Raw genomic sequence first — 15,030 nt, 5'->3', positions numbered from 1 at the left:
TGACAGGTAAGTCTGTATTCTAAAGTTAGCTTAAGGCAGATTATACAGAAAATATTACAAAGAAAATCAGTAAAGTGGATTCCATCGGATTAGACAAGCTGGAAGGAAAAAGAAAGAAGGGAAAAATGTTTGAAGAGGATGAAGGAGAACAGAGAGCAGGATGGCGACCCCAAATTGACCACATTAAAAAGCAGACAGCAACACAGGACAACAGAGATGGCAGGACAGCAGGCAGGACTCTGTGATGTCAGATTTAGTTGTCAGAACACCTGAGGTCAGATTGCTACTTTTAAGTCTGAACAATAAACTTTAACAACGTAATGGAATTAAGTATTTTTAGTATGAGCCAAGGGGAAGCAATGCTCTTCCTCAACTGCGCAGCACCTGCAGGGCCAGACTCCCTTCAAACCCCAGCAAGGCGGCCAGACTGAACTGTAAACAGATTTCCAAAAATCCAAGAGATTAGGAAAGGCAGGAAATTAAGCTTTTAAAAAAACTGTTTTGAGAAGACGGAAGTGAATACTCGTCATAGAAGGAGCATTTCCTTCACTTGGAGGGAAGGACATCAACAACCTTCTTTAATGTCCCCAGGTCATTATGTTGGAAACGAGACTGCCTGACAGTGCGCAAAGGGGACCTCGCTGGTTTCCGGACTCAGAAAGCTCATGGAGCTTTGGGAGATGGGGATGCCAACTTGAGCCCAAAAGACAAAAGGAACTCAAGAATCTCTGAGTCTCAACACCAGCGGACAGTAATTCAACAGCCTAAAGAGACACTCTGCAGATGACCCAGGTGTAAAAAAAAAAAAAAAAAAAAAAATCATCAAGGCTTACACAATGACCTTATTATGTGTCTTTTGTTTAAAATACTGATTAATTTCAGATGAAGAGTTTACTAATTCACCAGTTGCATATAACACAGTACTCATCACATGCTGTACATCTGAACCGAATGATGTCCTATATGTTGGCAAATTGAATTTAAATAAAAAAATAAAAATACTGATTAAAATGAATACAATTTAATAGACTTGAAATATTTGTCCTATGATAACCTGCAATTTTATTTTTTTATTTTTTTTATTTTTTTTTTTAAGATTTTATTTATTCATGAGAGACAGAGAGAGAGAGAGAGGGAGAAGCAGGCTCCATGCAGGGAGCCCAACGTGGGACTCGATCCCGGGACTCGATCCCAGGACTCCAGGATCACACCCTGGGCTGAAGGCAGCGCTAAACCACTGAGCCACCTGGGCTGCCCTAACCTGCAGTTTTAAAGTATAAGACAAAATGTTAAGTTTGTTTGGCATGAGATCCCAGCGAACTTTCCAAAACAAGTTTCCAAAAACAAGAAGCTACTCCCCAGGCCAAGTTGTCATTCTTTCATACCTTTTCCTTTTTGGACATTTTTCTCTGCTTCCTCAAATAATCCGGGAAGATGAATTACCACACCATTTCCTAAAGGAAAACAAAGAAATCCCAACCTTAAATCTCTATACTCATAATACGGACATCTACAATAACCCATATATCTAGAATAGTGAGAGCGAAGGACTTTGACAAATGGGACATCTGATTTATCAGGGAGTTAGTTACCACAGAAATGATTTAAACAGTAGTTTTAAACAGTAGTGTAATGTAAATACATAATACATAGAGCATAAAACATTAACCTTATATTTGGTATAATTTGAAACTTCTTTGAAACCAAGTGAAACTGTTCTTTTGAAAGAACCAAGTTATGTAGTTCTAGGCAAACTGAACCAGGTTACAGTAGATGCTAAATCAATGCCTTTCAAATTAGGGAATCACACCCCATTAGTGGTCATAAAAGCAATTTAGTGGATTGTCATTAGCACTTTTAAAGATAAAATTAAAAAAAAAAATTAGAGTAAAAGATTGCAGATTGCATCATGTTTTAAGGGCTCAGAATCAATCCATGAAAACACCTCTTGTATTGCCTACTGGGCATCAGTGTGTGGAAAGCTAACTTGATGCTCTACTTTATAAAATTATGATGGCCAATGACTACAGTTACATGCAAATTTTTTTAAAAAAAATATTTTATATATTTATTCATGAGAGACCCACAGAAATAGGCAGAGACAAAGGCAGAGGGAGAAGCAGGCTCCCCGCAGGGAGCCCGATGGGACCTGATTCAGGGAATCTGGAACCACACACTGAGCTGAAGGCAGATGCTCAACCACTGAGCCACCCGGGCATCCTCAGTTAAATGCAAATTATTACAAAAACTATTAATGCTAAAATACAAAGTTGTAAAATAGCCAGTTAGGTCTATTCCAGAGGGTACCAAGGTCAAGTTTAATAAGGGATCAATGAATAGTGAGAGACAAAATCAGCTCAGATAATGAAAAATAAATACAATTATCAATTGAGAGGGGAAAAGAACCCAAGTGGATCAGTTTATACACTTACCAATGAATGCGGTAACGTTTGGATTAATTATTCCACTGGGCAAAAGATGAAAATCATATTCCACAGAATCTACAACAACTGTATGGCCGGCATTATTTCCTCCCTGAAAATACAAGATAGGGGAAAATTGCACCTGACAATAAATATGACAAGTAACACATCTCCGTTCCAAAGTGAATTAACAATTTCTTTCTAAAATGTCAATATAACCTAAGAAAACCCAAGTATATATTTGCCACAAATACTTATTCTTTAGAGGCTTCGGCTTCACAACAGTTTGGCTACCCTCTCTTCTTTCCCCACCATAATATGTTGAGTGTTTCTTTCCAGACAGGACCTAGAAAACTGAGGAATTTGGGTTTCTAGAAAGGAGAAAGATGTATCTCCTCTTAGAAAAAACTTAGAAAGAAGTATAGGGAACAAATTATTTTCTCCTCGGCACTCTGTAAAGCATGTAGTAATCTTTTTTTTTTTTTTTTTAGGATTTTATTTATTTATTCGTAAGAGACACACAGAGAGGCAGAGACTTGGGCAGAGGGAGAAGCAGGCTCCCTACTGGGAGCCAATTCCCCGGACTCCGGAATCACAACCTGAGCAAAGGCAGAGGAGCCACTCAGGTACCTCAACATGTAGCAATCTAATTAAAATCCCATTGATATTTTATCCAAACACAGAAAAATCCCTAAATTAGCAAAGTAATCTATCTAGTTACCCTAATTTATGTAAACATTCACATAATTCCCCCCGTTGCACTAAAGAGGGAGGGTGTCAAGCAGCTTTGTGACCTGAAATTTGTATTCATACATGGACTTATGAATTAGGAAATCTCCAAAGGAACTCCCTCAAATATTGGCTACCCTGAGACTCTAATGTTTAAATTTATAAGTCAATCCTGTGAGTGTGTTTAGCACCAATCCCTGAATCCACTCAGCTCTTGATAAAGTAATACGCTGGGTGAAGGAATCTCTAAGCTGAGAAACATACTATAAACCCATAGTGAAACTTCCATTCCACGAAGCTCATGCCTAAAATGGTCACTAAAAAGCAAGATATGAAGTTAATTATAAAAATTAGGTATAGCAGACTGGTAATTTTTCTAAGTTTAAAAAGCATAGAAGAAAACACAAATCAACTGATTATATGTTTAAACTTCTACATGATAGTAACAAAAAGTTTAAAGCAAACAAACCAGGAACATACTTGCAACAAATAAAAACTTTAACAGTATCCAGGTTAGACTTTTAAAAAATACCAATCAAAACTATGTCTCCTGAGAATGACTAGTTTATCTCGTGGCTATTTTTTACAAAATGAATGTTATTTACTTTTACCAAATCATCACCAATCACAAATTCACAAAAAAATTCCAGAAAAAAAATCCTCAAGAAAGTAAATGCTGATTTACACTGTTTTGCATGGATGAAAAGCGACGAAGTCCTTGCTTGAAGAGCAACATACATAGTGTATGTTGAGTGTGTTTAAAACAAAACAAATAAAAAGACTTGTCAGCTGGGGGGGGGGGTGGGGGGCAGCAGTCAGGAAGACACACCAGGCAGGAGAGCACAAGAAACAGGAGGGCAGAGGCAGGAGTGATAAGCAATACCTCCTCCCCTGGTACACCAATGACTCTTTCCTATTAATTTTTTAATAGGAAACATCTGCATATGATACAAAAGGCACAGAAGGATACACAGTGAAAATGAAGTCTTCCTCAAATCCTTTCCCCACCTGCCCTTCCAAGCTCCCGGGAGTTTTTGGTGTCCTTCTCCAGGTTAAGTTTGCATAAGCAAACAGTTATTTGCATATTGTTTTATTACATGCATACAAATGGTAGCAAACTATATACACCTGGACAGCTTGTTTTTACTTAGCAAATCTAAGCACAGATTCCTAATCTTGTAAACCAAACCACCTCCTCCTTTCAACAACAACACTATATTGCTTCCTATGTGGACACGTGTAATTTATTTATCTGGTCCCTCAAGAGAGGTAGCTCAGTTGTTTCCAACCTTTTGTCATTATAAATGTCACAATACACTTCTTGGTACACACTTTATTATTGCTCCATACTTGTGCAAGTTTATCACCCATTCTGATAGAGTCCTAAAATAAAAATAACTCACAGGACAATTCTTACTTGGTTTCTTTAACTTTCCTTTTACTTTATCAATATTAGCCTTTTTATTACAACTTTTATGATTTAGGAAACCTACTCCAAACTTTCAGGAAAAATCTTTTCAGAATATAAAGCTCCTTAAAATTTCTTAAGGGCCTACAAAGATGCTAATGTTAGTAGAATTATTTCTCAATTTTTTAAATCACTAAGCCTAACAAATTTTCACTAAAATTGTTTAAAGTACTAGTTAACTTTGTCACACAAAAAAGTCAAGTATAATTATCTAAGCAAAATCAGTTTATTTTTTTAATCCATCATTTGCTTAAGTAAAAACTCCGCCATAGGGGTGCCTGGGTGGTTCAATTGGTTAAATATCAGCGTTCAGCTCAGGTCAGGATCCTGGGGTCCTGGGATTGAGTCGCCAGGCTCCGCTGGCGGGGAGCCTGCTTCTCCCCCTGCACCTCCCCCTACTTGCACTTGCTCACTCTCAAATTAAAAAAAAAAAGATACACCATAAGCTTTGGAGTAGACCTTTAAAGTAAGTCTCCCTAACTTACACAAAATTATTTTTATAGAAATAGCAATATAAATCTTGTGCTGAAACAATTACTAACTTAGTGGTGCCCAATAATGTTCTTATTGCATAACAAACCCCTGCTCTCTTAAATAATACTTCACTGAGATTGACAGTAACCATAATAAAGAGATGTTTCTTTCTGTAAGGCAGGTAGTTGTACCCAATTGTGATAGATGACATTAGGGGGATAAATTGGTTTAATCTGTAAATTCTTCCAAGTTTACAGGTGATGGTTCGGGCTGCAAAAGGCTTTAATTACTTCAGTGAACAGCTGAGCTCACTCCAACATTAACCAACCTTTTCAATAATAACCAATGCCCTATTAAGGCTTACTAATATGATTTAAATCTCATTGAAGTTCTATTTAGTTGAGCAAGAAAATATGGTTAAATATACCCTGAATAACCATAGATTATCCTATTAAGGAGCTAAGGGAGAAAAATGTAAGTGTGCTTATTAGTGTGTCTGGTCATTAGTGCCCTAAGGAGAGTTGGGGTATAGGGCTTTGAATCTTAAAACACACGACTGTGCAGAGAAAAGATTCCCAAGGTGAAGTGAAAAGGAGCTACTCATTAGAAGTTTTTTGACAAGGCGATCTATACATGAAGTAAGCTTTAGTATACCATCACATTTTACAAAATGCAACAGATGAAGCTTCAAATTTGAAGTGTCCATTTGGATGCTAACCTAAAATATTTATAAATTGTGTGGAACATACAAAATCCACCTTGAGAACTCAGGCAATTGTCTCCAAACACAGATTATACTGGTCCAAGGAGAAGTCACATGTATCAGCAAACAGCAGAACAAAGTTTCGATAGAGCACCACTGCCAACCACCACCTCACCCTCCCACCCACCCCCTCCAGTGAATTACAAGGGCAGACAGTCTGAGCTGCAGGCTTCTACATCTGTGACAGTACTGCCTCTCACATGGGTAACTCTATGAGTGTGTGACAGAACAAGTAGCAGGAACACATACATTTAATCATGTTTAATAATTCTCGTAAGTAGAACTGGGGAGGCCAGAGAGTACCATGTAAATAGTACAGACTACTGTGGACTAGCAATTATGTTGTTTCCAAGAGAATCATATCAAGAGAGAAAATAGTTCTTAACAAATTCTCAGATGTCTTAATTTTTTAAACATTTTAAATTTTGAAATATACCCTCCAAAACCCCAAAACACAAAAAAAACCAGCATGAACCCAAAGTGACTGCATATTATGTGGCAAGTTTCTTTGAGGAAAAATATAAATTTATAATGCCTTACTGATGGCTTTTTCTATACTGAATACCAAGAATAAATGCAAATTCAATATACTAAAAAATAAATATAGGAAAGAAACCCAATCAGGTCTCATCAGTCACAAAACATTTCCTTCATTTTGACTATTATTCTTACATTAATATTAAATGTAAGTAAAAATATTAAATAAGCTTACTGACTATGAAAAAAAATGTGTCTCACTGACATAAACTAGAACATGATGATGGGGGGAAAAAAACCCAGAACGAAAATTTCTATGTTCTCAAAACTAAAAAATCAAAGTTTCTGATGCATAGTTTTTTTTTTTTTTTTTTTAAGATTTTATTTATTTATCCATTAGAGACACAGAGAGAGAGAGAGAGGCAGAGACATAGGCAGAGGGAGAAGCAGGCTCCAGGCAGGGAGTCCGACGTGGACTCCATCCTGGGACTCCAGGATCAACCCTGGGCTGAAGGCAGGCGCTCAACCGCTGAGCCACCCGCTCAACCACTGAGCCACCTGTATAGTTTTTTTTTTTTTTTTAACATACTGAGATAGCTCGTTTTCATTATAGTTAAAACAGTAAGAACCTATTTAATTCCTAACATTCTTCCCTCTAGAAAAACCTACAGTATATCACACTGTTAGTGAACAAGTCACAAAAAAAGAATAACCCAGAAAGAATATCTCCTCCTTCCATATTTTCCTACGTGAAATTAACTCTCAGTCATTTGTACTTTTTATTTGTTCAGTCTGTCTTCTTCCCCCCCTCTCCTCCCAAACCCCTTACTTTGCAAATCAGTAATCATTCCCTCTGGCCCTGGTAATTGATCCATACTGGGAAACCTGATCCAACCAAGCCTGAGACAATCAAGCTCCTCCCCTCTTGGGAATTTGATTTTGAGTAGTAAGGCCAGCAGTTAGTTTAGGGACTGCCTGGCCCTCGCCCCAGCGTACTTAAAAAAAAAAAAAAAAAAAAAAAAAAAGGTTGCCAGTTCTGCCTACTGAGATCCCAGGAGTTACTTTTACCTGAGGCCACTCTAAGAACTGGCCATCCTGTCCCTGCTTCAAACAAATCTCCATTTTGCTTAAGATAGTCTCTCTCCACTGCTTGCAAACAAAGGAATCCAAATGATTTCCAGCACTAACTGCAACATGGTATGTATACAGCTGGCTCTCTATAAAGTTCACATCTTGTCCTGGTGATAAACTGAATATAAAAAATGATTAACTTCAAATTTTAATATTTATGCTGTCAGCAACAAACCTCTAAATTACTACAGAAATGACATAATAGTATTTAGTTATATTGTAACTGTTCTCAGCTGTATACTTACCAATTTGGCTTTAATATCAAGAAAAAAAAAGATATTTTCTTTCCATAGCTTAAGGAATGTCTGGTTCTGAGGGAACCAGAGACTGTTAAGCCCAACTCTAGAATAAAAGTTTGGATCAGGAAATGTTGATATGTGGGAGTTTCTAATTAAAAGCTCCAAAGGTCTAGGGAAGATTTAAAAAAGAAAAAAGGAAAAAGGTTTGGAAGGGGAATGAAATGACATTAGCTTGCAAAAGTGACTCCCTTTCTTAACTTGGTTTGCTATGAGGTCTTCCTCTTCCCCAAACTACCCCTCCCCCAGTTCCTGCTGTGATAGAGGAGGTAAAGACATGTCAACAGCCTCCTGCAGTGTTTAAACCTCAAACAATGGTGTCTCTGCCAGCAACAGTAGAGGCCAAAGAGTCCGGGGCTAGCAATTTCATGCACACAGCCTGGAGGCATTTCTCAGGCCACTCAGGCCTCTAAAAAGGTCTATGTCTTTTCTTTGTCCTGTCTGCTCTGAATACAAGAACACTGTACTATAATCATAGAGACCTCAAAGTGAACATCCATCCAGAACAGTTACTGCTCTGGATGACAGCACAGAGCAGCAAATGCCTCAGACGTCATGCCTCACAATTATTCCGGCAACCAAAAAGGGGTCCCTATTTCTTGCCTAGAGTCTTAAAACATCTTAGAAACCTAACAATGTTTTGAGATAATGCTTATTATCTGTGCTGGTTTCTTGGTAAAAACTAGAAGACCTGTATCTTTCTAGATGAAACATTTCACTATTTGCCAAAAGGAAAACATTTGTCAATCCACAGCAATAAAGTAATTATAAACAAAGATGATTATTTTAAAGATTTTATTTATTTAAAAGAAAGCAAGAGAGAACATGAGCAGGGAGGGGGACCCAGGGAGGAGGTCAAAGGGAGAGAGAAAGGCAGACCCCCTGCTGAGCAGGGAGCTCAACCAGGAGGAAGCTTGGGCTCATGACCTGAGCCAAAGGTGGATGCTTAGCTGACTGAGCTACCCAGGTCCCCCAAGAATGACTGTAGTTTTATGAAAACTCATATATAACTGCAATTAACTTGTGATTTCAAAGTAGAACAGGTTAAGTTACTACCAGTAAGTTGATCAATTAAACCATTCAAGGGTAACCAGACACACTGGATAGGAAGAGAAAACATATACAGGGTATCTGAATTTCTTTTTAGCAAAGACATCCAAGCACACTGCTCAGTTACCTTTTAAAGGCTTAAGAGATCTGCTTTACCTTACATTACTATAGTTACCTTCCAGTTTCATTACACAGATAAACACACATAATGAAAAGCTTTGGAGAATCTTAGGTCCTAATCAAGAAGCTTTTAGACTCTAGGTACCTAAATTTAATATACACACTTACTAAATGAGGGTCACAGATGGGAAGATCAGACCTACAACCAAAAACTGCATAAACCAATGATGTGTGATGCAGCTCTTTGTAAATGCTTGATTAAAAACCACCTATTCTTTATTTATAAAGACATCCTCTTAAAAACACTAAAATTAAACAGATTTCAAGTAAAAAAAGAATTCTCATAAATAAAACCCTTCCTTTAAAAAGGTTGATACAGTCAAAAATCCCATTTTTACAAGAATTCTATTGCATTGTATTAAATACAATTAAAAGTTAGTTCAGTGCAAAGAACCAACCCATGTTGGAGCCGGAGTAGCCATGGGAACTATTTACTCTTTTCAATTGTGTTTGCCAGGCAATACTAAATACATCAAAATCCCTTTTTCCACTAGTAGAGGTATTCCAATATTTACCAATCTTCCTTATTGGTATATGGCTCATCTACAGTGATCTTTAGTGTCAAAAATCTGACATAGTCCCCAAAAGATAATATAGCTAAAATTGCATCCAGTTATAGTAAGCTATTAACTATTCACCAATTTACCATTTCACTCTAGATTTGTTCTGGGCAACAGTTTGTCCTAGAGATAACTTGAAATTACCCAACTAACCCACACATTCCCACCAAAATTAAAGAACCAAAATAATATTGATCAGACACCACTAAGATGATCTCAAAATTTAAAAATTTATACCGCAAGAGTAGACATTTTTAATAAGCTATATATTACATATGCTGTTACATACTACTGTACTAGTATATCCAAATGACAAGATTCTACACATTATGTATATCAATAAAACAGGCTTACAAAAAAAAAAACAAAAACAGGCTTACATAGTGAACAACTTGGGACATCCTCATTAAACTTTCAGATACACTGCCCTTAGCAGACAAAAACAATTACTAGAATTACATGGCATTTAACCAAAATATGCTGAGGAAATACACAAAAATATACAAATATCAGTTATCTATTTTCAAACAGATAAAAGAGATAAGACTTTAAATTATTAAAGCCTTTGAACATAATGATACAATATAAGTACTAGTTAAAATACTAAGTAACAAATGTTAATCCAACAAATGCTGGGGATTCCACCTTAGACTCATGCCATCAGCCAGTTAATTTATCCAGGGAGATTTTTAATAATTTACAAGAAAAGGTTATTAAACTACTGGTTTCAAAAAAATTTCTAGAGGTGATCCAGTTACCTAATAAATATCTGTTGAATATTCCTCTCAGCCTTACAGAGTACTTGGTGCTATAGAAAACAACAGCAAAAAAAGAATTAAGTCTTCTTTTTGAGAAAACATAGTAGAGAAGTACAGAGTACTTTCTGTACATAGTACAGAAATACAAGAAAGGAAGATTTAGCTCAGTACACCACATAGTATTAGGAAATACTATGAATTATATAAAAAACAACTGTTGGGGGCACAGAAACAGCAATTGTTATAAACCTGGAAGAATGGTGTGTACCTTAAATGTTTATTCTCTACCATCTTCCAAATGATGGGAAGTGGTCTGGGAGGTCATTTTAGCTGTGTAAAGTCAAGACATTGCATTTATCCCTTTTAAATTATCTCTCAATTTTTGTGATAATTCCAAAGAGAAAGTCTCAGTTTGCCACTGTTAGGTATTTTATACTTTTTTTTTTTTTACTTAGTAATAGCTGGTTTCAGAGCCTTTGTGGATGCATCTAGCTACAAATTAACACTTTTTTCATTGTACTTTTACAGCAATCTTTTATATATATGTATATACATACATATATATATATACATATGTAGCTAGTGACAAGATAGATTTTCCCTTTATAATTAATTTTAGTTAATATTTTCTTTTTATATTAACTTTAAAACCCTGGGGGGGGGGGGGGGAGGGAACACAAAGGAAAAACTGTTTTAGCTATTCCCAATCACAAGCAACTTCCAAGACTCATGTTTGCTTTCCAAGAGACAGTAAGTAAGCCCTTGCTTAAAAAGTAGAAAGTCCAACAGTTAAAATCTCTGTAGTTTCCACCAACAAAATAAAGACAATAAAGCTTAACAGTTTACTTTGGAGGATTTGTGGGGGGTGAGGAAGACAGTAAGAGACTTCATAACAAAGCTACCTTTATGCTATGCCCATACTTTAACTCTCTGAAAAACCTGTACTAGTAGTATCCTTCTCTACTCCCACCCTGGCCATACTTGCTTATGGAGTTGTTCAGCACACTGTAAGCTCCTTGTGGATACAATCCCTGCCTTTTTTCAGCTTCTGAATTCTGGGGCCAAGTGGTCCCCCTTAGAGTATCACCTGTGGATCCTCATTATGTGATTGCTGGATAAATGAAGTAGGCCTGGGATTGGTACTATGCCTACTTCTTTTTCTTAAAAGACATCAATTTAAAATTAAGATATCTCAGTGCCTTTCTTAGCACAGTAGGCAGTGCCTCAGACTCATAAAATTAAGATATCTCTAGTGGCTGTCATTTGATGCAAGCCCTACACACTTATCTATGGATCTAGAGAATTTACCAAATAAATAACTCCGTGTAAATCCTGAATCTGACATACAGTTTTAAGTGCAGTGATGATGAAAATGCCAATAGCTTTGCATCTATTCTTTCCAAAAGGCATTTGACACGTTAAAATATACAATTAAATGCAATGTCAGTTTTTCTTCTAAAAAATCTCTTTTGGAAAAAATTCCTTATGATTCCATTGTTAAACTATGGATACATTATGTGTATGGCACTCCTAAAGGATCAATCTGTATAAAACTTGAGGTTTTGGCATCAATATGACCAAAAATACATATTAAGCTCTAACAAAGTACGTATTTTCAGTAGCACAGAGAACCTAAATCATCAAACAGGACAATTTAAGCTTAAAATGTCTTTTCTAATGTTGACTTTCCCCAGTGCTTTATACACACTCACTAGGAATTTTAACATTTCATATTCTTTGGTTTTATAAGCCAGGATAACTTCATTAAGTAGAAGTCAGGTTACTAGCTAGGGCTGACCAACTCAGTTACGAAGGTGAACCACAAGATACATGCTTTATTCATTCTGTATCTACTTTCACTAATAAAACTAGTAAAAATCCTAATGATAAGTTCTTAAAAGGCACGAGAATATGAAGTTTTTAGAACTATATAAAGTTTGCAGTTAAGTCAAAGTTTACAGGAGAGGAAAGTCTACCTAACGGGGTCACTCAAATGTTCCTTCTCTATCATCAGGGAACAGTTAGTTTAAAGCCAAGCTTGGCTCCTCCTCAATCACTTCTCTCTAGGCTTTCCAAGGGCATCAGATGAGATTGGTCCCTGACCTTCTTCAAGAGGCCGTTCAAGAAAACATAGTAACACCTTCTCTAATCTACACACTAATTCTACTATTTTTCAAAGAATTATTAGAATCAAAGATCTTTTAGAATAAATGCTACTGATCTTTACTTTCTCCAAACCTTCTTACATCCCATGGTGCAACTCGGCCTAATTGCTATTATTTCCAGGAAAGGAAGATGTCAGGAACAACATGGAAGGGGACAAACAGGCCCAGCCTCTCTTTCTACCCAGGGAAAGTTAGGTATTCCCATACTTCTTTCCCTATAGCATGGCCAGACCTGGTTTTAAGACAAAAGTAAGGTGGAAGCTAGCTTCTGGAGGAGCTCCTAAGGCAGTGGGGGCAGGACTTCCATGGAAACACACTTAGGAGAAAGGTATTAAGTAAGATCAGTGTGTCTGCAGAGGGGTGGAGGAATAAAGATCTGAAGGTAGGGAGAGGTGGTGGTGCTGGTGGTGATTCCAAGAGGCAACAACTATCTTAGCTAAGGAATGGGCAGGGGGAGTTTCTGCTTTCAAAAACAAAACAAGATAAATCAGAATCCCTGCACTTAGCTTTTCTGTACTTGTGATTACCTTGTTTCTGCGTGCTTAAAATGATACTCGGTTTCAGGTAGAAAGCTTTCTGTCAAGCGGGCCTACGAACTTGTGAGAGCGCACGGAGCACGGCACCATCATATTGTGCCCCGTCGTGAAGAAACCCTCTTGCAAGATAAACAGCAGTTAACTTCAGATGCGTTACAATTTGTTTTCAAAATGGTTATTGCTCAATGGTTATTTCGCATTTTGAAATTGGTAATAGTTATCTAAGAGCCCTTACAAAGGCGTAGCCTAGAGGCTGCTTCAGAGAGAGCGACAAATAGGAAGAAAGCTCCCACTGAAAACCACGTGTCTCCCGGTAGGAAGTACATTACCAATCCATTTCCCGAAAGTTCACTTTCCCGGTGAGCCTAACAATGTAAATATAGTTCTAAATACCAGATTTGACAACCGTGTGTTTACTTGCCTCGCTCGCGAAAGAGCCGGGATTCTTTCCTCCGGGACCAACGGGCAGGAATAATCTACCCGCAATATGAACACGCGGGGCACGGAGTGGCAGACCGCGGCCAGGAAGGGTCCACGGCCCGGCGGTGGGCTCTCACGTCCACAAAGTGGACTCGAGGAGCCAGCGAGGAGCCAGCGAGGAGCCAGCGAGGAGCCAGCGAGGAGCCAGCGAGGAGCCAGCGGACTGGGCGCCGGGGGCCTGCAGGTGGGGGGGGGGTCCGCGGGGGTTTTCGGACGCTTTGGAACAATCCACTGCCACTCGCTCTCGCTGGGTGGGAGATGGGGGGGGGGGCTCTGCGCCGTGCGGGGTCTCCGCCCGGAGTCGGGAGCAGGCCTCGGGCGGCAGCTCCTCCAACCCGGACCCCATCCTGCCCGCCACCGCGGCCCCGGGCTCGGGGCTGGGCACTGGCCCCCAGACGGAAAACCGCAGCTGCCGGGGCTTCGCGCATCTCTGCAAGGCTCCCGGTCACCCCTGCTCTTCCTCCGGGGCCGCCGCAACCCCACACCCCGAGACAGCGGGTCGGGGGTCTCGGACCTCCCGCCATGGCTCCACGTCGCCGCAGCCCGAGGAGGCAAGCTCAAGGTGACACCTTCTGGACGACGGATCCGGGCTCCGCGCCCGCGCTCTGGGGCCCGGCTTCCCGTCAGAGCCCGGTCGCCTCACCTGGCAGCGGCACACGATGTCGGCGTCCTGCGCCAGCAGATCCACCACCTTCCCTTTGCCTTCGTCGCCCCACTGCGCGCCGAGCACCACCGTCACCCGGTTTCCCCCGGGCCGCGCCCCGGGGCGGCCGCAGTCGCCGTTGGGCAGGGACGATGCCGCCGCGTTGGTCTCGGCGAGCGCCATGGCTCCAGTGACGCGAGGAGAGCCCGAGAGAGGCGCGGGCGGCGGGGAGTGCGCGAACTCAACTGCTCTGCGGCCGCCAGCCACATGCGGAGGAAGAAGGAGCCAGAGGCCGGCCCCGCCCCCGCCCCCGCCCCCGCCCCCGCCGGGCCGCCACCCTCCACCCAGGCCCCGCCCCGCTCTCCGCCACAGCCCGCTCACCGGGCGCCCATGACTGCCCCGCGCAGGCCGGCCGCCGCAGCACCGCCCGCAGGAAGAGGCCCCGGTGGCGGCAACCGCCGCCACCCGGACCGAGGCCACGCCCCTTCCGCAGCCCGGCGCGCCACCCCGGGGCGCGCCCCGCGAGCGGAAGGCGGCGGGGGCGGGGCCTCGAGGGCGCTTCGCCTCCACGCCCCGCCTACCCGCCCTGCTCCCGCTTTTCAAACCGGAGAGGCGCGGAGGTGCGTGCTCGAGCGTCGGACTACAACTCCCGGCATGCCACGCTCCGCGCGGAGGCGATGCCTTTTGGGGCCATGCTGTTTGCAGTCTGCAGGTCTGGGTCTCCCAAGACGTTTTCAGATTATTCTTACACGACTTGTCTTTATTAAGGGACGAGATCATGTGTACGAAATACGAAGGGTGGAATCCCCAAATGCAAGTAGGATGGAATGGAAACGTACAGATTGAGAATGGGGGGTAACTAGAGGGCAATAAGAACAGAGATGGGACCGGGATCCG

General features: G+C 40.6%; 2 protein-coding genes across 2 annotated transcripts in view; one reads left to right on the top strand and one right to left on the bottom strand.

The window, feature by feature from the left end:
• The window catches only part of ADSS2 (adenylosuccinate synthase 2), a 36,957-nt gene extending 22,395 nt beyond the window's left edge, over positions 1 to 14,562 (bottom strand). Inside the window, exons 1-3 of the mRNA XM_041765320.1 lie at positions 14,134 to 14,562; positions 2,433 to 2,535; positions 1,386 to 1,454 (exon numbers count right to left, since the gene is read on the bottom strand). Of these exons, the coding sequence (XP_041621254.1) occupies positions 1,386 to 1,454; positions 2,433 to 2,535; positions 14,134 to 14,316 (355 nt within the window). The 5' untranslated portion in view covers positions 14,317 to 14,562. The remainder of the gene's footprint in view (positions 1 to 1,385; positions 1,455 to 2,432; positions 2,536 to 14,133) is intronic.
• CATSPERE (catsper channel auxiliary subunit epsilon) overlaps positions 14,524 to 15,030 on the top strand; it is a 193,828-nt gene continuing 193,321 nt past the window's right edge. Inside the window, exon 1 of the mRNA XM_041749540.1 lies at positions 14,524 to 14,950. Coding sequence (XP_041605474.1) covers positions 14,524 to 14,950 — 427 coding nt within the window. The remainder of the gene's footprint in view (positions 14,951 to 15,030) is intronic.

Source organism: Vulpes lagopus, chromosome 1 (assembly GCF_018345385.1).
Source record: "Vulpes lagopus strain Blue_001 chromosome 1, ASM1834538v1, whole genome shotgun sequence".
NCBI classification, from domain to species: Eukaryota; Metazoa; Chordata; class Mammalia; order Carnivora; family Canidae; genus Vulpes; species Vulpes lagopus.
This window is presented reverse-complemented; position numbering and strand designations above follow the sequence as displayed.